Source organism: Agelaius phoeniceus, chromosome 7, assembly GCF_051311805.1.
Source record: "Agelaius phoeniceus isolate bAgePho1 chromosome 7, bAgePho1.hap1, whole genome shotgun sequence".
In the NCBI taxonomy this organism is placed as follows: domain Eukaryota; kingdom Metazoa; phylum Chordata; class Aves; order Passeriformes; family Icteridae; genus Agelaius; species Agelaius phoeniceus.
Window position 1 is genome coordinate 18,029,583 of NC_135271.1, and position 22,497 is coordinate 18,052,079.

The 22,497-nt window shown below is 42.2% G+C and overlaps 1 protein-coding gene across 8 annotated transcripts in view; it reads right to left on the reverse strand.

The window, feature by feature from the left end:
- The window catches only part of PCNT (pericentrin), a 70,373-nt gene extending 50,767 nt beyond the window's left edge, over positions 1-19,606 (reverse strand). For 5 of the 8 annotated variants that reach the window (XM_077181117.1, XM_077181115.1, XM_077181114.1 and 2 more), the window contains exons 1-14: positions 19,454-19,606; positions 14,310-14,507; positions 12,737-12,790; positions 11,741-11,920; positions 10,840-10,983; positions 8,376-8,540; positions 5,620-8,082; positions 5,443-5,535; positions 5,054-5,230; positions 3,840-4,095; positions 1,977-2,035; positions 1,630-1,804; positions 905-1,041; positions 261-372 (exon numbers count right to left, since the gene is read on the reverse strand). In XM_077181117.1, the coding sequence (XP_077037232.1) occupies positions 261-372; positions 905-1,041; positions 1,630-1,804; positions 1,977-2,035; positions 3,840-4,095; positions 5,054-5,230; positions 5,443-5,535; positions 5,620-8,082; positions 8,376-8,540; positions 10,840-10,983; positions 11,741-11,920; positions 12,737-12,790; positions 14,310-14,507; positions 19,454-19,507 (4,267 nt within the window). In that variant the 5' untranslated portion in view covers positions 19,508-19,606. The remainder of the gene's footprint in view (positions 1-260; positions 373-904; positions 1,042-1,629; positions 1,805-1,976; positions 2,036-3,839; positions 4,096-5,053; positions 5,231-5,442; positions 5,536-5,619; positions 8,083-8,375; positions 8,541-10,839; positions 10,984-11,740; positions 11,921-12,736; positions 12,791-14,309; positions 14,508-19,453) is intronic. The other 3 variants (XM_077181113.1, XM_077181111.1, XM_077181116.1) reach the window with 2 other exon arrangements.
- Between the last annotated feature and the right edge of the window lie 2,891 nt (positions 19,607-22,497).

The window sequence follows — 22,497 nt, forward strand, 5'->3', positions numbered from 1 at the left end:
ATGGAGTGGGAAGGGAAAGGAAAAGCACAGGGGTAAGCTTTTCCCCACAGTCAAACCATGCTTTTTCACACTGCAGAACCTGTCATCTGACACTAACTCACCTCAACCTAGAGACACATCACTGGGCTACAACCCACTGACACTGTGGCCTTCCTGTATGTTTCTGGTAAAACAGCTAAAAGCATTTTGTGTCAAAAATGTGTCCATCTGTATGAAGAAAAGGCAAAAAATGAAATAAAATGTGTCAGTTATGAACATACCACTTAGCTCTTGTCGATTTGCTCGGGTACTGTCAAGCTGAGACCAAAGCTGCCTCATTTCTTCTTGGGACTGAACCTTGAGTTGCTCATGCTTGACCTGAAGCTGGTCCAGCTACAAAAAAAAACATGTTAAAAGCAAAAAAAACCCATCCCACCACAACTTGTTAAACAATTTTGTTCTCAGGGCTTATTTTACACTCAAGAGACACTTCTGTCAGAACTAAGTGGAAACAGTGACAACACCACTCTCAGCTCCTGACAGTATCAGAGATGCTGAGTAGCAGCATCTCTTAACTCTGACACCCACTCCTCTGAGAGGGAAGAATTTGTTCCTGATGCCATAAGTATCTCCACTGGCAAAAAAGTGAGGCATTAGCCAGATAAAAACAAAATGTGAGAACCATAAAATTAGGAATATAAATATGGATGAAGAGATGGCACCAAATGGCACAAAGGCATCTGCATTCCAAAGGTTTTGAACCCCTTTGGAAACTCCCAGAGTATTGACCTGCTTCATGATGCATTTTGCTTTTGCAGTAACATCCCTAAATACAAACAGGTCGCCCAAATGATATGTATATGATCTAGTTTTGTAATATAAAGAGAAATCAACTACTCTAAACTACTAAAGAAATGTAACTTACCTCCTTCTGAAGATCCTCTTCTTTTTCTTGGCTTTTCATCTTTATGTCTTGTAGGAGTTGATTATGTTCAGCCTGCAGCTGTTCTTGTAGCTTTGTGATGGCTAACTGGTGTTGCCTCTCCAATTCTATACATTTCACTAAAATCAAAAATCAGTTCTGTTACTCCCTCATCTCAGTTAATGAATAACCTGTACAACTTCTGTGCAACAAAAAGAGAAATGTATTTTCTCTAGCTTAAGCACTAGATATCAGGGAATCACAGAAATGCTTGACAGTAAAGTATTTGAAAGTCAAATATTTCCATGCACTGCTTTGTTGTTCTCTGCATCCCACACTGTTAGTTAGCTAAGAGACAACCAATTGTTGCATTAAGCCTTAACTATCCACAAGCCAAATGCAATTTTTTGCTAGACAAAGCTTCTTTTAATATTAACCACAATTTTTATTAACTCAGCAACTGTCAGAACAGGTTTTCAGATGGGAGCAAATCAGCACCTCCCTTTAATATTCACCTTGCATCTCATACTCTGTGCAAGTTGAAATGCAACAATGCTATCTAGGTTTTAAACCATTTCTCATTTACAACCATGTCTAGACAGTCTCATGCCATTGTCCCAGTTTTTAAATAAGGCTACATAAATACAGCTTGTATTTGCTTTTATACATGTTGTAAAATCAATGTCTCTGTTCAATAAAACAGCTGCCTCCCAGAGCACGATACTTACTTTTAGATTGTACATTCTCAACAGAAAGAAGGCCCAGCTCTGCTCTGACTTTTTCCAGATCCATTTCCAGAGATTTCTGCAGTGCAATCATCTCAGCCTGATGTTTGTCACACAGCTCCTCACAGACCTTTTGTAAACGTCTATCAGACTCTAATTCCCAGTCTCTTTTGAGGGTCTAAGAGAGTAAAACATGCATTATATTAAAGCAAACACGTTTAGGAAATTCATGATTCTTATTCTCCATTTATTTGTCCTTTGCAATAAATCTGTAGCAGATCTGGGACTTGTACTAGCTCTTGTTTTCTGAAAGCACCTTTCTTTTCTTGTATAAAGAACAGAATTTGTACCTCTAATGCCTGGACATGTGTCTCTTCCATTTCCAATTCTATTTTCTTTCTCTGGTCAACTGTGAAATAAAATACTTATTAATAAAAGTTTACATAAAATAGTGTTAAATGGTAAGTAGAAATATGAATGAGATTACAATTTTCAACATCAAACTCAGAACTTAAATGGGCAGGCATAGAGCAGAGTAAGATGCTGGGTTCTAGCCACACCTGCTGCTATGTTACATCCCACTATTTCACTTTCATTTTAGAAAAGAAGCATTCTAGAACTTAGAAAGCTGCAACAACAATACAGAAAGTAAAGTTCCATTTAATTAGTAAAGGCTGTTTAAGTCGACAGAGAACATGATACTGAAAAGTAAATATATAAATGAATATTGATGTCATTTTAACATTTCACTGCACATCACTATGAGAACAGAATCTCCAGAAAGACAGAAAGAGTAACATGCAGCAGCAGCAGGTAGGAAACTGCAAAATTTCTTCTACAAATGTCTAGTAAAAAAGACTCCATCTATGCCACTATCTGCTCAGTTATCACTGACACCAACAGATTCTTCCTTTCCAGCTCCTCCTTTGATTAATTCCAGCTTCTTGTTTGGCCCCTTTTTTTGATTTGAAGGAACCTTGTAAAAACCTATCAGCCATGTTGCCTAGGCTTATTTATAATATTTAATAGTTTAAAATATGCAACCACTATTAAAAGCCTTTCCATGGGAAAGAAAAACTTAAACTGTTATTAAGTTAGACTGGTAAAACACAATTTAACAGCACTGATATCAAGAACTGCATCTTGACCTCCTCCTGCTCCCAGATCCCAGCACTGACTGTGCTGTCAGTTCACTGCACTACTGGTGGTAACAAATGGTTTCCTACTTTTAGGTCAAAAAGAGACACTCTTAAATGAAAGTTTTCTTTTCTCTTAGGGAAGGACAACTAGAGGAATGGTTTCTAAGCCTTACTGCAGAGCTCAGAAGGGTGTGATGAGAGTGCAGAGTCTGGCTGGAGGCCTGCAATTAGCAGTGTTCCCCATGGATCCATCTGAATGCAAGGAAAAACTTCTTTACTGTGAGGGTGACAGAGCCCCATAACTGGCTGCCCAGAGAGGCTGTGGAGCCTTTTCCTCTGCAGATATCCCAAACATGCCTGGACACAATCCTGTGCAAATTGCTCTCAGTAAACCTGCTCTAGTAGGGGCTTTGATGATCTCCAGAGAGCCCTTCCAGCCCAACCAGCCAGTGATTCTGGAAACTTCTTCAGTGAGGGGCTGCAAGATTCACCTTTCTCCAGAAAGTCCTCAAGCTCTGCCATACAGGTCAAAAATGGTCTGACCTGCAAAGAGGGAAACTTCCCAAGCAATGCCAAGAGCATCCTCAGCAGGCCTTCAGTACTATGAGGTGCAATTGCCCTCTTGCTTATGCCAAAACAGAGTCTTACATGAAGTGCATCTCCAAGGACAGCCAGCTACAGGTCACTGAGCCTTTCAGCCCCTTCCCAACTCCTTCCTAACACTGACAGGCTAAGCCAGGAAGCACTCCCATATCTTCTCACAAAGATAACAGAGTGCTGACTTAGGGCAAGAAAAACCCTGACAAAACAAAAGGGATAAGAGCTCTACTCCCTGCACTGAACAAGTTCTTTATGAGAACTTGGTTTAAAGCCTCCTGAAAGAAAGCAGTTCAGTTTAGCACTAATTTACAGATGAATAACAACTAAACTCAGGTCTGCACAGCTTCATTTTCATATATAAAACATGCACTCTTGCCCATATTAGAGGTAACACCAGCTGTCACTCACAGGCCAGCTCTACACCAAGACAGGAACCTGTGCAGGAAGAAAACACTTATTCCCCAGCTTTAATACCTAGCTCCTGCTGATACTTGGACTTAAGGTCATCTTTTTCCTTCAGCCACTGCTCTTTGATCCTCTCCCACTCCAGCTGGTGGCGGCTCTGCAGAATGGCGATCTCCTGAGCACGTTTGTCATTGAGCATCTCCCGCAGCTCCACCAGGGCAGTCTCCTTCTCTTTCCTCAGGTTGGACTGTGTAAGCTCCAGCTGAGAGGTGTGCAGATTGTTTAAGGTCAGGCGTAAAGCTTCCAGTTCAAGGCTGTGCAGTGTCTGCAGTGGAGTAAAAAAGGGTTTCTCCCTCCCCTCTAATGAAATGTGCTTGCTTTTTCAGCATCAGTTCCAGTTTTCACTGTTAAACACATCTAAGTTTTGCCTTTCTGTACTTGGAGATAGATTCTTTGTGGCAAGGAGCCTTAAAGGAACCCTCAAAATAAGCTGCTATAATGATATTTGGATGTTTTCAGTGCATTGGAAAAGGCTTTCCTTACCTGCCTCTTAATTTCCTACACAATATCCTGTATCTGTCCACTTCCTCACATCAAAGTAGAATACAAGCTCACCCCAGCCATTCACTGTCTATTGAAAGAATTCCTTACGTTTGCTGCTGTTGATAATTTGTTAACAAAGTAAAGTTCTAAGTGATATTGGAGAAGTAGAAATAAAATTCATCCCTCCTCAATTCTTAAGTAAACTACCCAGTGTACCAACAGGTTGTAATTAGACTTAACACTAGACATTCGTCCCATTTCCACTTTGCACTTAGTAGAAATGTTCAAAAACCCAGGAAACATACAGAAGTAAAAGTCAGGTTTGCACACTGTAGCATTCCTAATTATTAATAGTGGGATAATTAAAAAGTGGGAGGGGTTTACATCCTTTATAAAATTAACTTGTTAAACTTGCCAAGACAAAAAAATACAAAGCTCTTTTTTTCTCTTAAAATCATCAGTTTAAATATCCAGTTTACTTCAGAATGAACATGAAAATAGAATTAATGTTAAAATATATATTAAATATAATATCAAGTGAGGATTCTGGAGAACTCCTCTAAAATATATCTACTAACAGCCACCAAGAGAACACTCCTTTTCCTTTGGTTGCAGCACCATGTGAAAGAGCATGTGTAATACCCACAAAAATTAAGAAGGCTCCTTGATTTCTGTGTATGCTGGAGATCATCAACTCAGCTAAGAACTATATTTATCACTGTGAGATTTCTTGTTTTTACCTGGGATTGGAGCTGAGCTTGCTCCTGCTCTGCTCTGTGTGTGGCTGCCATTTGCTGCTGGAGTTCATCTAGAAGGTGCCTCTGTTCCTCCTTGAGCTCAGCACGGAGTTTCTCCATTTCCTCTGCGTGTTGAGCAGCCAGCTCAGAGATTTCCCGGTCGTGCTCCCGTTCATGAACCTGCAGAGAACACTCTGATGAAAAGCTTTCTTCAAAATATGATTGTTTAGCCCTAATTATGGGGCAAGAGTTCTCCCCCCCTCCTGGCCCCAAATCAAAAACATCAAATAAAACAATAAACAGAATTTTGCATCTCTAAAATGTTTACACTGCTCACATGACAATGCAAAATTATTTTATTTTTCAAAAATAAACCAAATTACAGCACATACCTTTTTTATTACAGCCATCTCTTCCTTTCTTATTTCTTCCAACTTCTGTTGCTCTTCCACTTTGTCTTTTATTTCAGCATTTAACTCTTTGATCTGCAAACAGGCATACAAACATTGGCAATGGCTACCTTAAGCATTCCAAAACCCCACAACTCCTGAGTTACCAAGGTTTCCTACCTGTCTCTCATGTGCCAAACTCACTTCAGTTAATTCAGCAAGGTGCTGAGTCTCCATGTGATCCATTTGTTCTTGGTAATGCTTCTCCAGCTTGGACTGAGCCTCCTGGGCAGCCTGACAGGACTTCTGCAAGCAAGCCTCAAGCTCCAAATGAGCCTTTTTTAACTGGGCAATTTCTTCAGTCAACTGGCTTTTTTCCTCACTGTATTCAGTAGACTTTTCCTTCATTTCAGCAGTTAGTTTATTAATTTCTTGGTTGCTGTGATTTAACCTGTCCTCATAGCTCCGTCTTTCACACTCCTGTATTTCTTTGATGTTTTTCATTTCAGCATTAAGCTCATGGATGTTTCTCTCAAGGTCCTCAATGATGCTAGCGCTCTCTGCTAGTGCTTTTTCTGCTTTCAACAGATCCTCCTCCACATTGGATAGTCTCTCTCTTAAGGCTGTTTTTTCCTTCAACAAAAGCATTAAATTTTGTTCTTTATTATTGATTTCAGCTTTGAGCAATTCCAGTTCTTTTAGCAATGTCTCTTCAGATACGGTTTTCTGACTCAACAGCTCTGCTATTCTCTGGTTTTCAGCCTTCTGAGCATCAAGCTGGCTTTGCATCCCATCCCTTTGACTTTGCAAAGCTGCCAGCTCACAGCCAAGAAGAGCCTGCACTTGGCTTGTCACGGAATCAGGAGCTGTTTGCTGCTCCTGAGCATCTCTCACTAACTGCTCCTGAGTTCGCAGCTGCATCACCAACATGTCTCTTTCCTCCTGGAGCTCCTTCACCATTTCTAACCAGATAGAGGGGTTGGACACTTGTGTTAGGGATGGCTGGCCTCCATCCTCACCCTGCTGCTTTAGCAGAAGCACGTGTTTATTTTCAAGTTCTTTCTCCTTCTCCATTTTCTGAAGTTCTTTTTCACAACGGATCTGCGCTTCATGTTCTTCCTCCAGTTTTGCATGCCTATGAGAGAGCTCAGACATGGCTTCTTCCCAATTTCCAACAGCTCCTTGGGTGTCCTGATAAGGCATTTCCATGGCTGACTCCTGATGGAGCAGCTCAGCTGGCTTCAGATGTCTCTCTGCCAAACACATCATCTCATCATCCTCTGTGTCACCGTGGTCTCCAATTTGGTTTTGCTGCAGGGAGCCCTCTGACACACATGAAACAAAGGCCTCTGCTCTCACCTCTGCCTCTTCAGAAAGGTCTTGAGCCAAGCCACTAAGACACGTTCCCTCCTCAAGGCTACAGTTGAAGGAAGAAGACACAAAATCTCTGCTGGGTTCTAGGAGCACACTGCTGTCTAACCCATACATACTGCATCTGCCCTCCTCAATGGCATGGCCCTCCAAGGAGCTGGACCCATAGGAGTACTCTGGAGTTTCTGTGGCAACGAGGTATTTAGCCAATATACCTTCATCAGCACTGAGAAGCCCCAGCTCTGACAAGGGTTCTTCAGACAGGTTCTCCCCTTCAGCACTTGCATGATCCCTAGTGATCTCCAAATTCCTTGTTTCTTCCAACTGATCCCTTGAGGAGTCAGACTGGAACTCCACTTCTGGCTGATACACTGGCTCATCTCTGCCTTCCAGCTGGCATGCTCTGTCCCACATCTCCTCCAGATCCACTCCCTGCAGCTGACACTTCCCTGATAAAATCTGCTTTTCCCTCAATTCCAGTAACTTTTTATTGGAGACAATCTCCCCATCATGATTTTGCCTTACATCTATACATTTTTTAGCCTCATAAAGTTGCTTTTCATTTAATTCCTGGATGTAGGAATTCAGCTTCTGAATCTCTTCATTCAAGGACTGTTTTTCTTTTTTATATCGCTGGGCTTCCTTCACTTGCTCTTCTGCAGAAGAAAGTTGATACTTAAGGCCATCAATTACATCCTTGTATTTCGTCTCCATTTCAGATTTTTCCCTCTGAAAGTCTTCCCATTGGTTTTCAAGTTTCTTCCTCAAATTTTCTTTACTCATTTCAGATTCTCGAAGCCTTACATTTAAGTCAATTATTATGCCATTCAAATTCTGAATGTTTTCTTCAGAATTCAAAGTACTGAGTTCTTTCTTGAACTGTTCAAGTTCATTTTTATATTTTAAAATAATTTCTTTTTCATAGATCTGCTTGGCTTCTGCAATCTCTCTTCTGTGGCACTTCTCCAGCTCATTCCTCAAGTTATCCAACTGTCTGCAAATATCCTTCTCATGACTGATTCTCAGTTCTTCAATATGTTGCTGTTCTTTCACTTTGGATAAAGCAATTTCTTTTTTTAATTCTGTTATTTCTGAGTCCCGGAGAGAAAGTGTGTGCTGTAGTACAGACAAGCCAGATCTTTCTGATGTCAGTAGATCCTGAAGACTTTTAATAAATTGTTCTTTTTCATCTATGCTTTTGTGTAGCTTTTGCATTGTATCTTTCATGTCCTCTTGCATTTGGGCAAGCAGATTTTCTTTATCTTTGGTATTCTTAAAAATAAAACATGACATATGAAATATACCATGATTTCTTTTCCTTAAGCCTCATGTTTTTAATTTGCATTCAGAAATAACAACATTTAAGTTTAAGGTTTCTATTTATGGCACTACTAGTTACACTCTTAAAGGAAACCAGACAACAAGCTGTTTGATTAATGTATGGTAGTCACCACAATCCCCATAAATTTATTTCTACATAAAAATACTTTCTTCATGAATATGTCACTATAGCAAATTCAAGTTACCACCAAATTTGAAATAATTAAAAAAATATATGTTTTTACCTTTTGAGAAGACTCCAGCTGTACCTGCAGGTCACGTGCTTTCTCACGGAGACTCTCCAAGTGCGCATTCTGCTCTCTGAGACGGTCCTGAAACAAGGACATTTGCTGCTGGGCTTCTAATCCTTCCTTTTGCCTGAGACTTTTACTCCTCAGTAGCTCAGTAACCTGGACACATAAAAGGCACTCACAGTCAGGAGAAAGTTTGTATCCAAACAACTCATACACAAGACTCACTGTAAGCAATTGTATTTACAGATTTACCCTAAATCTTTCATTCTCAAGGAATAAAAATGATCCTAAAAAGGGAAACAACACTTGTCGTGTTTTAGATACTATTACTTACTGAAAAGATGCCAATGTTAGATAATTCATCCCTGTGGTGGCTCTTCTAACATGATAAACCTATAAATCTAGCATAATAAATCATACTGAATTCCTCCAGTAGAAAACAGAACTCCCAATGGACTGGACATGCCATTAAGAGGACAATGAGCAAAACCAGTCTTCCCTGTAAAGAAGAAGACTTTAATGCTCATTACTCAAGGTTGGTTTCTTCTTCTCCACATCCTTTCAAATGAAAGGAAAACATTTCTCCCATCAGGATAATATGTTTTATTTAATATATTTTTCTCAGTATGTTGCTAAAACCAAGGAAGAATACGTAAGGCAGTATTAGTGCTTTCATCTGATATCAAAGTTGACATCCTTCCACAATGTGCATCATCTCACTAGACTTAGTTAGAATATGCCTGAAATGCTATTGAGGCTTGATCCTTGTCTTTCAGTGGCTTATGGTGCAAATCCCAAACACCTGTTGAGTAGCCTTCACTTTTACCACATTTTGCTATTGCAACCAGAACTGTAGATGGAAAGCAGTATTTTTTTTTTATTTTACTAAATTTCATTTAGCAGACCTTTTTTAGGCCGTAAGCAACTCCATTAAGATAATTCCTGGACTAAAAAGTCTTGGTTTTTATTTTTAAAAATTTTAAATGCCCCTTCCCTTTCTATCCAGACTCGAAGATCCTGCAAACCTGAAACAGTTACTATACAGAAACATTTCTCTTTGGCATATACTACAAAGCTCCAAGGACAACAAATACATATGTTCAGAGAGAACAGCCATTGGAATACTGAGTGTCACCAAGAAAGAATAAAGCACTTTCAAAAACACATTTTAAAGCAGAGAAAGGCTGCAGTATGTGTCATTATCCAGGGATTAGATCCATGATCAACCTGTTGCACTGAAGCAGGTTTCTACGTGTCAGAGAGGCTGCTTGAACAGTGTCATTTGAAATTTCTTTCTTTGAGCCAAGTCACATGACCTCAGCACAGCAAGTTTCTGTCTAACAGCTGAGATGTTCCAGTTGCCCAAGCAGAAACTCACAGATTTCTCTGGCAAAAGACAAATGATCACGTGGCAGGCCCAAATTATATAGCAACAGTTGTGCACAGGCCACAAACCACTTGTGGCAGGACATTCCCCCACAACAGAAGGGCTTATCTGTTCAGCCTATCAGCTGGTGCAAGAGCTCAGGGCATCTTCCCCCTCACAAGAATTTGCTAATTGGTGAAATATTTCAGGCCAGACATCTGTCTGGTAGTGAGATATTTCTGGCACCATGGAGGTGGCATTCCCAGCTGACAATAAACATCTTGCTTTGGGAGAGAGGTTGCAGGAAGCTAAGTTTGAATTTCTGACTGACAGACACTTAACACTTCACAAACTATAAAAACTACACCAAATTTTCACAAGGCAGAAGTCTTCTGCACATTCTGTGGAAATGTGTGGGGCCTTCCCCAAAGCTGGGATGCCACTTTGTGGTCACTCTCTTAGGGGTTGAGGGAAAGCAATCTGTGTACCTCCTCATCAGTTCAGTGATAAGTTACATTGACTCCTAATCTATAGTACTGTTTGTTAGCTATAATATAGGTAGCTTTATGTTCTGCACTGTTTTATGTCATCTTCTAGTAGTTGTTTTAACCTGTTTAAGGCCATTTGTCTGATAATCTTCTGCCTACTCAGTAAATAACTCAATTTATGATAAACCTGATCTGCAGTTCTTCAGAACTCATGAGCCAGGGCTGTTTAGGTGTGCCTCACCTGAATTCAAGCTGCTGCCAAAAATCTGAACCTAAGGCAGGGCTTGTCTAATGCTTCCACTCAGCTCCTAACACCACTAACAACATTGTGCAAAATTCCCTAACAAGGACTTAAGTGATGAACAAAGAAGTGCAATGACCTTCAAAACATTATGCAAGCAAGTGGAAAATAGGAGGATATTTCCAGGACTTCTCCATAGCAACCAGGAAAAAACCCTGCCTCGCCCTGAAACCATTTGCAGTGCTGTGCTACAAACTGAACTATGAGGAGCTACATGACCAGCTCAATGTTCTTACATTCACAGTCTAAAGTTGTTCTTGCAGTCTCTGTAAGGACATGCAAACTGCAGGAGAGGCACACCTGATGTAACTGGAGCTGTAAATCGTGGATCTGGCCAGCCACACGTGAAGCCTCCTCCTGTAGCTCATCGCGGTCTTTCTTGGCCTGTTGAAGGCAGGTTGTCAACTTCCTGATGATTTCATTCTGCTCCTGAACTGTGCTTTCCTACAGGGGTCAGACAAAGTGCACTTTTAACATGAAGATATTCTTAACATATTTGGAACCAAGTAGGTTTTGTTGAAGCAAAGCCATTACAGAGTTTGTAGTTACATTTCAGTTTTAACCAACTTGCACCAAAGAAATCTTTGTGTCCAAAGATGATGGCAGGCATGAAGGAAGAGGAGTCTTAAACTGATCTCAGAGATGACAAATCTAACCAAAAGTGATTTTAAAAACAAATTATGGGGTACCAGCAATGAAATGGGAATTTTTACTTCCAAATTTGTAGTTCTCATTGATGGAAAAAGCAATCAAGTTTTCAAAAAGGACATCATGAATATTTAGTACCCCCTAAATTATTTCCTATCTGCCTGCAATTCCCTTCAGCCATGTGAGAGGAGGCTAATGAGATGGGATACATTAATCCTATTTTATGTTAATTACATTTATCTTTTCAATTTATTTCTCACCAACAGGAAATGTCTTTATTTCACCAATCCTAGAATGAGAAAAACAACACATATAGGGGAAAATAACTAGTCTTAGAAAGCACCTGGTAATAATTTACATAGAATTGCTAGAGAAAGGGAATGCAAAATAGTTTTTTAATATTCTGGAAGAGGATGCTGCTTTTTGCACTACACTAGCAAGGTAGAGTACTTCTCACTTAAAAAAACAACAGGTTTTTGAGTCTTGAGACTGAAATATTTTTAGGGTTAAAATAATATATTATTATGCCATTACCCAGTTCTGTGAAACATACCTGGAGCTGCATGGAATCGTTGTGCTGGCTGAGCTGGTCCTGCAGCTCATCCATCTGCACAGTGAGTCTCTCCACTGCCTCCTGCTTCTCCAGCAGCTTGCTCTCCAGCTCAGCTATCCTGGCCTGACACACCTGAGCATCAGCCTCACTGTACTCTGCAGCAGAATTCATCCCAGCTTTCTGCATAAAGGAAACAGAAACGCAGTTATTTACTAAAAACACCGTTTTGTGATTCACCTGAAGACAAATTCAACTTCAAGGTTAAGTCTTGGGCAAATTCTACTTGAAAAGTAACTCAATGCTGGGCCTTTGTATCTAACAGAAACATTACATAGATAAAATCCTTAAGGCTTCAAAACTTCAAATGAAAAATGGTCATAGATACTACATTTTCATGATAGTTTAAGGCACAAAAGTACAGTAAAAGTGTTGTGATTCTATAGCACCAAATGGTGGCAACATACCATTTTGGTATGTATTGGGATTTAAATACCTCAAGTTGTGAGGAAGGAAGCAGAATATTTCCAATTTAAACAAAGCCTTGGCATCCATCTGACTGGAAACAGTCCACCCAAATGAGAAACAACAATGTAAAGCTCTTCAATTAAAAGGAAATTTCTCTGGCTTCTTAGGAGCAACATTGTTACAATCATCACAGAGGACACAGTATCTTGTATTTTATTTTGAATACATTTTGTTTATATTGTATGAAACAATGAAAAATGAACCCATGTATCAATTGGAAGCATTGAAACATTCACAACTTCTCTGGGCACAGTCTATGATTTTACAAAACCCAATTTTCTCAGCAACCACTTTTCACAGCCAGTACATGTACATAGAGAAATGCCTGTTTTATACCATAAAATAGTGAAATCACATCAGTTTCATCATATTTGATAACAACAGTCAATTAATCATTTTAACAACCAATTATCAGTCTCCTTTCAGCTCTACCCAGCATCTTGTACTAAAGATACACCTCTTCACACTTACTTCAGTTGCATGATCATCCAGTGGCTCCCAGCTACATAAATCAGTGCTGCCCTGCTAAATGAACAAATGAAACAAACATGAAATCATAGCTATTTTAAATAAGAATAAGGAAAATCACAATTAGTTTGAAAACATCTTAAGCATGAGCCAGAAAGGTCTGTGCTGTGAGAAACTGACTTTATGCTAAATTCAGCTGGTCTTACATGGTGAAATGAACTAAACTGCAGAAAAACAAACGAACAAAAGTATTATAATGTCTACTTAAATTTAGGGCTAACCCTCAACACTGATTCAATGCTTGATCTTCTGCTATTTTAGCTGGCAAACACTTAAGTAATCTTCATTCTACTACTAAAAATTAGTAAACTGACAGGACATTAATTAACAAACATGCTAAAACCATTCAGGTAATCACAAAAGCAACTCCTTTTTCTGACACGCAGATTTAACATAGTTTGATACCTTGAAGGAGGTTTCCCTCTCACTAAATTCACAACAAGACCAAGATGACTACGGCATTATTTGGAAAAGGCAGTCCACAGCTCTCCCTGCATTTTGAGTCTGCTTGAAGCAGTTCCCAATGATTACTGTCTCCCTGGAGGCACCCTCTCCAGGTAACCTAGAATTCCAGCTGCTTTACAAACCAGCTATTTTGAAAAAAGCTGTTTAGCAGCAGTAAGTGATTTTTTGTTTGTTTTTTTTCATTTAAGCTCACACAAATGCAGCAAGGACACTGCTATGGCTGAGTGACAAAACACTATGTTTTTCCTTGGTGTGTAGCTTCATAAAAGCCTTTGCAATGCTAACATTTTGTTGAAGATATCCTGAGAGCATCAGGGATACCCTCACAACAGAAAGCAGGATAACACACGCAAATTTTATCCCCCATCATTGCAGGTTTGCAAACACTTGAGTTTGATGTTATTGTGGTATGTTGTGAAAACACAGCAACATCTGGAGAGATGCTTTTGGTGCAGAAGGCACAAAATTCTTTCCACAGAGAACATGACTACCTTTAGAGAGCCATCAGTACAGACATACCAAAAGACATCAGAGACAAGCAAAGTCACACCTTAAATCTGTGGAAATAACATCTATGCTGGCTTTACAATGGCTGGAATAAATTATAGTTTCTCAGAAAACATTTAAGCATATTTGAGCCAGCCAAGTGATACAAAACCAAATGAATGCTGTGCAGTATAAGGTCCTGGCAGTTTTTAAGCTGTTGATCTCCCAATCCAGATTTGCCATTTCACGAATTCACAGCCACATAACCGCAGGTCTGCCCAAAGAGAAGTCCATGGCAGCAAAAGGTGAAAAGCTTTAATTTAGGAGGCCAACAGCTCCCTGGCAATAACAGCTGCCCAGGCCATGTAATGTCTTACTAAATGAGATTACTCTGTTAGAGAGTGAACTTTTACAAGTGAAGATAACACCAGTTCACTTACCTCTCCTCTAGGAGCAGCTAGCAGCCAGTGCCAGTGAGCTAACACTCAATAGAGTCAAACAACCACCTGCAACACTTGTTACCTGCAAATGGAGTGGAGCCAAGGCAAGAAATCCTAAAATTTACCTGTGCCTCTGTTGCTGCCTCTGGCAGGCTGGTGTCTTCAGCCTGAGCCTCTATGCCCTTCCCAGCATCTCTGGCTGCTACTGGGGGCTCTTCCTTCGGAAGGTCATGCGTGTGGACAGCCGAGCCCTTCCTCTTCGCCGCCTTTTTCTGCGACTGCGCGACGTCGCCCTTTGCTTTTCGCTGTCTGAAGTAAGCAAACTGTTCAGGAAAGATTGCAAGAGGTACAGGGAGAGGTAAGCAAGGAAAAAGTAGCAGGACCACAAGATTAACACAGTCATGGGTGACAGAGCTCCTGTCTTGATAAATTATATACATCTGCAGAAAAACTGCTTTATCTGCCCGGATAATTCACAACATACTGGATAACTGTGCCACTAAGCAACAAATCTCACACCAGTACTAAAGGCTCATTTCCACACAAGAATCAAAGTTTTACTCAGTGAAACTTGGTGTGTCAATAAGAATCCAGAATTCAGCAAGACAAATTAGTAAAGGAACGAGTTGTCAATATAGTAGAAGCATTAGGAAAAAATAATAATTGAGCAGTCTTTCTGCAAGACCAGCAAAAACAAGAACCCCCTTGTCATGGTGCCAGCACCAGCACACCCTTACAAATACATCTAAACAGGTCTTAGCCAGCCTAAGCTTTGAGATGAGGATTCACTTCCGTTAATTTTAATGCTCCTTCCCTGCCACCCCCTTAAGAGAACACAGCAAAACTTCTTCGCCAGAAAGCAGCCTCCAGTACATAAATAGAAAATCAATTAAGCCAGGTCATTTTAATTTCTTCTGTTGAAGAATCAGATGCTCTACTTTATCAGGCTATCACAGCTCTACAAAGCCCCAGAGACTCGTAAAGAATGTCACTGACAATTTATTACCCAACTCTCCCTAACACCCTAAACAGCTTAAAAAGGATTATTGTTATTTTCAACCCTACTATTGTGTTTAGGCAGCATTTCCAAGTAACATCTCCCACACAGCAGAAATCCAGACATCCTTCTGATAAGGGAAAAGATTTCAAGGTTAAAACCACAGGTTATCAAGTGCAGTGTTATATCCTTGTGATGAGACAAAACAGATAGTTAACTGATGACTGGATGTAAACATCACTGCCAAGTTCCACCTGCAACTCATACAAAAAGCCACTGCTTAACAGCCTGGTTTTCCTGCCCAACAGGCACCTTGCAGAAAAATCTTGTTCCATTCTTCTCATTCAGTTTGTGGAAAGGATCTAGTTCAGTCCCCTCTCCTTACAGGAACTTCTAGCTGGCAGCTTAGCTACTCAACAGGTGCACAGTTAAATATCTGCCACACCCAGCAGCCTGTTTAAAAGGTACATTTGCAGAAAAACATCAATTTCGTACCAGCTGATCAAATTCTTATGTACAACAAGCTTAATTTTTAAGATTACCTCCTGTAATTTCTAGAGTTAGTAATACTGAAATGCAGATTAAATGAAGGTTGCCAGATTTGTGCCTTTCATAACAAGCAGAATGAACAGACCATAAAGTTGCAATGAGACACAAATCCTATCCTCTGAAACCAGGTGTCAGCTCCAGCACTTACTGATGGCAATGTGTGTCAAAAATAGCTACAGCACTCATTAACCTGATAACATGGGGAAAGGGGGCAGCAGGAAACCTGCAGGAAAATGGAGAGTAGAGCAAACTGCTGAAGCAGGGAAAAAGGGAAAACAGGAGTAAAACAAGCAGCAAAGATGAAAGGCAGAGAGAGTGGGCATTACAGGGAGCAGTTACTGATTCATGAAGTGAGACCAAGAATCTCACATGAAAATACCAAGACCTGGCATGACTGAACACCTAAACACTCTACATTTTTAAATGCACAGGTCAAAGAAAACAAAACTTACTTGGTCCCATTCACAGGTACTACACATACAAAATCATAACACATGCCATGCAAAAATATCTTAACTACACCAAAACTATGGAACTACTGGACTTGGTGGAGTGGCATGCTGCAGATTTATGTGAAAAGTTCTATTTAGAGCAGTATCAGGTTTCCAAAGCCTTTCATCAGCTACATGAAGTGTTGTTGTAAGACAACCTCAAATTCACACCCAGCACGAAGTACTGAGTGTGAACATGAAGAAAGAAACAAACCACAACTGCCTCATCACAGTGAGATCCCATCATGCCTGTTTTGAATGATTTAAACCTCCTTTTGCTTTCTAGAAGCACATGCAAAGGTGAAAGCTTCACTTTTGGCCAAGATACAGCATTGCCACAGGAACCCTGAGAGCACTGTCCTCCACAGCATCCGCAAGGACACCTTTCTACAGGTACCAAGGCACTGCAACTTCATTTCACCAGCACAAGTCAGTTAAAAGTTGATGTATTACTTTATGTGTTTCAGAAATCAGTACCAAAACCAACACCCAGAGAAAACAGAACACAGCAGAAAACCACATCAGCACCAAACAGAAACAGGTTGTTCAAATAAACATTAGTCCAGCTCCTGGATACAGCAAACATAAACAGCAAGTGCTCTTGGACAAAACCAAGAAATATTTTCTAGACCTTCCTCAAAATGGTGAGGTGGGAAAACTTGCTGGAAAATCTGCACTCATTCTCATTTTTCAGGCCCTAACTGTAAAATTGAAGCAGAGCAAAACTTCCCACACCTGAGGTATGGCACAGAGATCTCTAACAAGAGGCACAGGTGATCAACATGCAGACTAATTAATGTGAGGTACAAACAAACAAGGGAAAAAAAAGCAGCACTGAATAATTAGGCTTGTTCTGTTTCTCAATTACTATCCTGGCTTATCAGCACTGCATTTGTTAGAAACAGGAATGTGAGATATCTGATACAGCCAATACTTAGCTGCCAATTACAGTCTCCAATAAATATAACAGTTGGCATTATTATTATTAAGTGATAACTTAAATGCATCTCAAAAATGGATTGTTTTATTCCTACATAATAATGCAAATGCAGGTCTGAAAAGGAAACCATTAGAACATATTTCTCTGCCAAGTCATTGCTTGGCAAACTAAAATCTAGGATGCTAAAGATACAATATCTCATTTTCTGGAGGGTGAGGCAAAAAGCCCTCAAGAGTTCCCACCTCCAGAGTGAAGCAGCATCCAACTGCAGTTACATCACTGCACAGGTTGCTACAACAGAGGCCTCTCACACACAAGCCAGCCTCACTCCTGTCCCCTGCTGCCAGCAGCTCCTCCAGAGAGGCTTCAGAAAGCTGATCTGATGGGCACTGAACACTCCTGTGGCACACCAGAGATGGGATGACCTCAAGCTGCTCTAGGAGAGAGAACCTGCACTTGGTCATGGCTCTTCCTCCCTTTCAAAACTGTGTTGTACTCATGAGGAGGGGAGCACAGAGAAAACTAGAAAAATGAAAAGCAGAATAAAAAAGAGGAAAGGTCACCTGGGTGCTTTTTGGAAGCTGTCTGGTGCCCACAATCTGCCCACCAAGGAACAGATGTCTGTGATATGTTAATCAGCAGAGGAAGCACCACATCTGCCTCTGCCTCTCTAAAACTCCCCCTCTCCTCTCAGCATTCTGTACAGCAGCAACACTGATGGGGCTGCTAATGATGTTTCTGTTTTTTAATGGGGAGAGAGAGATTTAGCACACAGTATAAAAATATTAAATGCAACCCTGGCTCTGCAGGTATAACTTGAAACATAAGGCAAGTCCCTGCTTTTATTTTTTTTCTTAATGGCAAACAACAGCTTTCCAACAGGTGGGAGCTAGCTAATAACTTACTCAAGCTAAGTCTGTCACATTTTTCTAAGCACAAAGAGGTCCTGCACCTGGAATTAATGTATGTTAACAGGAATGTTAACACAGGTTGTGCCATGCTAAGGCAACCTTTCAACCTTAGGAAGTCCTGCTCTCAGAGCTCTTTCTTGAGCAGCTGCTCTCCAGCAGAGGATTGTGTTCTCACAGCACATGACAAGGCTGGGAAGGCAGGCAGATGACAAACTGCTGAGCAGGAGCAGGCAGTGTGGAATCCATGGCAGCATCAGGGAGGGCCAGGCCAGGGATGGAGGAGCTGCACTGCCCAGCACCAGGCTGCAGCTTCAGGTCCAGCTACAACCCTGCTCCCTGCCACAAAAGCTCCCTTGGGAAGCAGCTGAAACAGAAACACAGCAGACACACAGGACAGCTCCAAGCCACCTCTGACCCCACTGGCCAGATATCCAGGCTGGGTCCCTGCAGAAAGGGCAGGATCTGGAAAGATCTGATGGGTCCAAACTTCCCCCGACCCTGTCCCATTCCACTCTTACTGGAAAGGTGAGAGCTTAAAAAACCTTATTCAGCAGGCACAGCCAGAAGGGAAATATGACAAAACCAGCTCAAAACCGAGCAGAAATGCTGGACTAAAAGGAAAGTAACCAAGCATTTCCAATCAGCTCCTTGAACATCATTACCAAAACAAAGCAAAAGTGTTTATCTAACGGGGTTAGCACACAACCAGCGTTAAACACGTGGCTGCAGGTAATAATTACTTGGAGAACGTTATCTTTATGTATCAGCCTCATCCTGTGAGCTCTACACAAGTCCCTACACTACACCTGAATGTTCAAAGCTTATGAAGTGTTTGCTACCGGCGTGACTGGAAACCACCAAAGTGAGCCCAGCTCTCTGCTCTCCCTGTGCACACACAGGCAAGGGAGTGAGCCAGCCGAGTAATAAAACACCACCTGCTCTTTGGGATCCTCAATCCCTAGTGCAATATTATATATCCTATATACCACTAGCACAAACACTGAATCTTGGGCAAAAATGGGAGAGCTAGGAGGAAAAACCCCCAAAACCAACGAGAGCAGAGCTTGAACGCACATGCACAGCTGCCAGCTGCTCCGTGTTGACGCCAGTTAATGTTTCCATGTCGGTGCAGCGGGATTTGCCCTGCAGGCAGCCTGCACACACAAACACCGCCGGGCACGGCTTCTCCTGCGGAGCCACCGTGCCAGGGGAGCGACACCGGGGACACCCCCGGGCTCAGCTCCGAGTGCGGCGTGGGACCCGCCGCGGAGGGGAGAGACCCGGGCCGGGCTGAGGCCAAGCACGCAGGGCCTGACAGCTCTCAGCGCACCGGGAGCGGGGCGGGCGCAGCCTCCGCCTAACCGGGACCCTTTCCCCTCACCTTAGCCCTGCCTGCCTCCAGCTTGCGCCTCCGCGCCTCCTCCTGCGCCTCCATGCGGCGGCCGGGCCGGTCCGTGCCCCCCGCGCCCTCACGGCGGCGGCGGCAGCAGTAGCAGCGAAGCGTCGGTCATGGCCGCCCCGGGCCGCTCCCCGCCCGCCGCCGCGCCAGCCGCACCGCGCGGGGCGGGGCTCTGCGCCCATTGGCCGCAGCTCATGACGCAGGGCGAGCGCCGGCCAATGGTGACGGCTTTCCTCAGCCGGGCTCCGCCCACCCCCGCTAAGTGGCTGCTGGGATACCCCGGGCACGCCGGCGCGAACCTCTAGCCCCGCCTCCTCCCGTGGCAGCCACCAATGGGAGCGTCCCGCGCCTTTTCAAAAGGGCCACTGGCCCCGCCCAGCGCGGGAGACAGCCAATGGGGAGCGAGGACTTGGAGGCGGGCAATGGAGGCGGGGTTAGGGGCGGGCAATAGAGGCGGGGCCAGGGGAGCTGCCCAAAGGAGGCGGGGCTAAGGGCTGTGGGCAATGGAGGCGGGGCTAAGGGAGGTGGCCAATGGAGGCGGGGCTAAGGGCTGTGGGCAATGGAGGCGGGGCTAAGGGCAGCCAATAGCGTGCGGGGAGGGTTGGTGGCTGCCTTCCCGCCTTTTTGTTTATTTGTAAATTTTTGGCGAAAAAATTAATTAATGTCCATTGGTTCTAAGGTGCATGATTCTCTTCAGTAATCAGCCTTCTGTCCAGTATTGGTTATTGATTTCTCGCTCTTCATGCTAATTTGGTCGTCATTCTTTAATCCGTCCACTGTAATTTTCTTGCACATGGAGTTGTCTCCAAATTTCCAGGCTTCTGTCTCCTTTGGAGTCTTCTGGTTACTCCAGCGTCCTTGAAGGGCCATACATTTAAGATCCCAGATGTTCAACCTTCAACTCCCTTTTGCTCTGCTTAGTGAAGCTACAAATCTGGTGGTTTCTTTGTCTTTTGAAATAATTGAATTATAAAAACACAGGCTTTAGTCAAATGTGTTACTCAGAGCAGTGTGCTGGATTGGCAAACATTAAAAAGCCCGTCTGCCTCAAGGGCAGTAGCAAAAGACAAAGTCTGAATAATGAAATATCTTAGTGAACACCTCCAAGGACCAGGCAGCCACAACTTTTCTGGGCAGCCTGTTCCAGGGTTTCACAGAGAAGAGCTTTTTCCTACTATCCAATCTAACCCCACTCTCTGTCAGTGGGAAGTCATTTCCCCTTGTCCTGCCACTCCAGGCCCCTGTAAATTTTCCCTGTCCATCTTTCTTGTGGGCTCCCTTCAGGCACTGGAAGGCCACAGGTCCCCCCAAAGTTTCTCTTTTTCAGGCTGATCAATCCCAATTCTCTCAACCTTTCCTTACAGCAGAGCTGCTCCACCCCTCTAACCATCTTGGTTAGTATCATAATGTATTTTTAAACTGTCTTTTAGAACTCACAGAAATTAAAATTAAGGTTATAAAATATCAAAATCAATAAAAGACATCAAAGAAATGCAATACTGGTATGGACCTCATCAGGTCATTGAATCCATTCTTATATCTGAGGAGTCCTGCAATGTTCACACATTTGGTTTTTTAATTGTTCGTAAAAAACTCATGTGAAAGTTTTTTGGTTTTTGTTTTTTGTTTTGTTTTGTTTTGTTTTGTTTTTTGGGGGGGGTTTGTTTTTGCTTTTTTTTTTTGATAGTTGCTCCATCATTTCCCTTAGTGGCTAATGAAGATTTCTTTCCCTGTTTTTATCAGATTTTCTCTTCCTTATTAAGCCAAATGCTTGTGGTTTTCCAGACAAACCCCTGCCCTACTCCACCCTGTTCTTTGATTGTATCCTCTAATTTATTTAAAACCTGCTGGCCTGTCCTCTTTTCACCATCTACTTACTAACTAAACAAAGCCAGTTCTTTAAAGTCTTCCTTAGAGCCTACATTTTTTAAATGTACCCTTTTTATTTTTAATTTCCTGGTCTCTTTTTCCCTCTTAAACCACCATGTCCAAAAATGAGCACCGTGTCCAAACTCTGACTTCAGCACTGCTAAATAGAGCAGAATAATGATGTCCTGTGAGGTGCATGTAACACACCTGTTATTCTTTTATAGGATTACATTTGTCTGATTTTGGTCTTTTGAATCTTCATTCTCAAGTGTGATCCCTTCTCTGGGATTCAGTGTAGCTCCAGATCTCTTCCAGCCAGATCTCGTGTGTGGCTGGCACATTCCTGGCACCCCATTTATCAGCAGGCTGTAAGATGTCCCAGGAGTAAGGATCACGCTGTGACCAAGTGTGGAAAAGAGAGAAAAGAGAAAGTGTGGAAAAAGAGAAAAGAGGGGAAAGAGAGATCCTTTAGCAGGTTTGCTGGAAAGTGCCTTTTAAATTTTTTTTTTAAATATTTTTTTCCCTAGTACTGGATTTCCTCTGGGATATCTGTCACATCAAGCACAAACTTCTCTTCCTTTCCTCTTTAGTAAATTCAGTTGCTTCACACTGGTGCTGTACTTTTAATGCAATACTTTTACCTGTTTCTTTCTCTCAAACTATTTTGTGACCCTCTATTCATACTACAATGAAGGCTCTAGAAATTCAGCTTTTAGGGGCACTGTGGTAAACCATTTGATGGTAAAATAATCAGCTCAATATTCACCAGCAATCAAAAAGGGATGGGTTTCTTTCCCAGCACAGAAGCAAACTACACTGATGCAGCTTACAGGCATAACTAGCGAACTCCTTGTCAAAGGCTGCTGCAGCTGCAAAGATGAAAGGGTCAGAGATGCCAGAGAAAAATTTTGTTGGGATTTTCAAGTACAGAAATGGGCTCAGAGTTGTTTCTTTCCCAGGAGAGAGCTGCTGGCAGGTGAGAGGATTTTCTGCTCTGCCCTTCACCCCAGAGCCCTGCTGGAGGAGCTGAACCCCAGCTCTGACCCAGCACAGCTGCTTTAGGGATCCCTGCACCTCAGTTTCCCTAAATTCTCCAGTGCCTTGCAGCCTGTGTGTTTTTAGGGATGGGCTGTGTGTGTGTCACAGCTGGGAGAGGG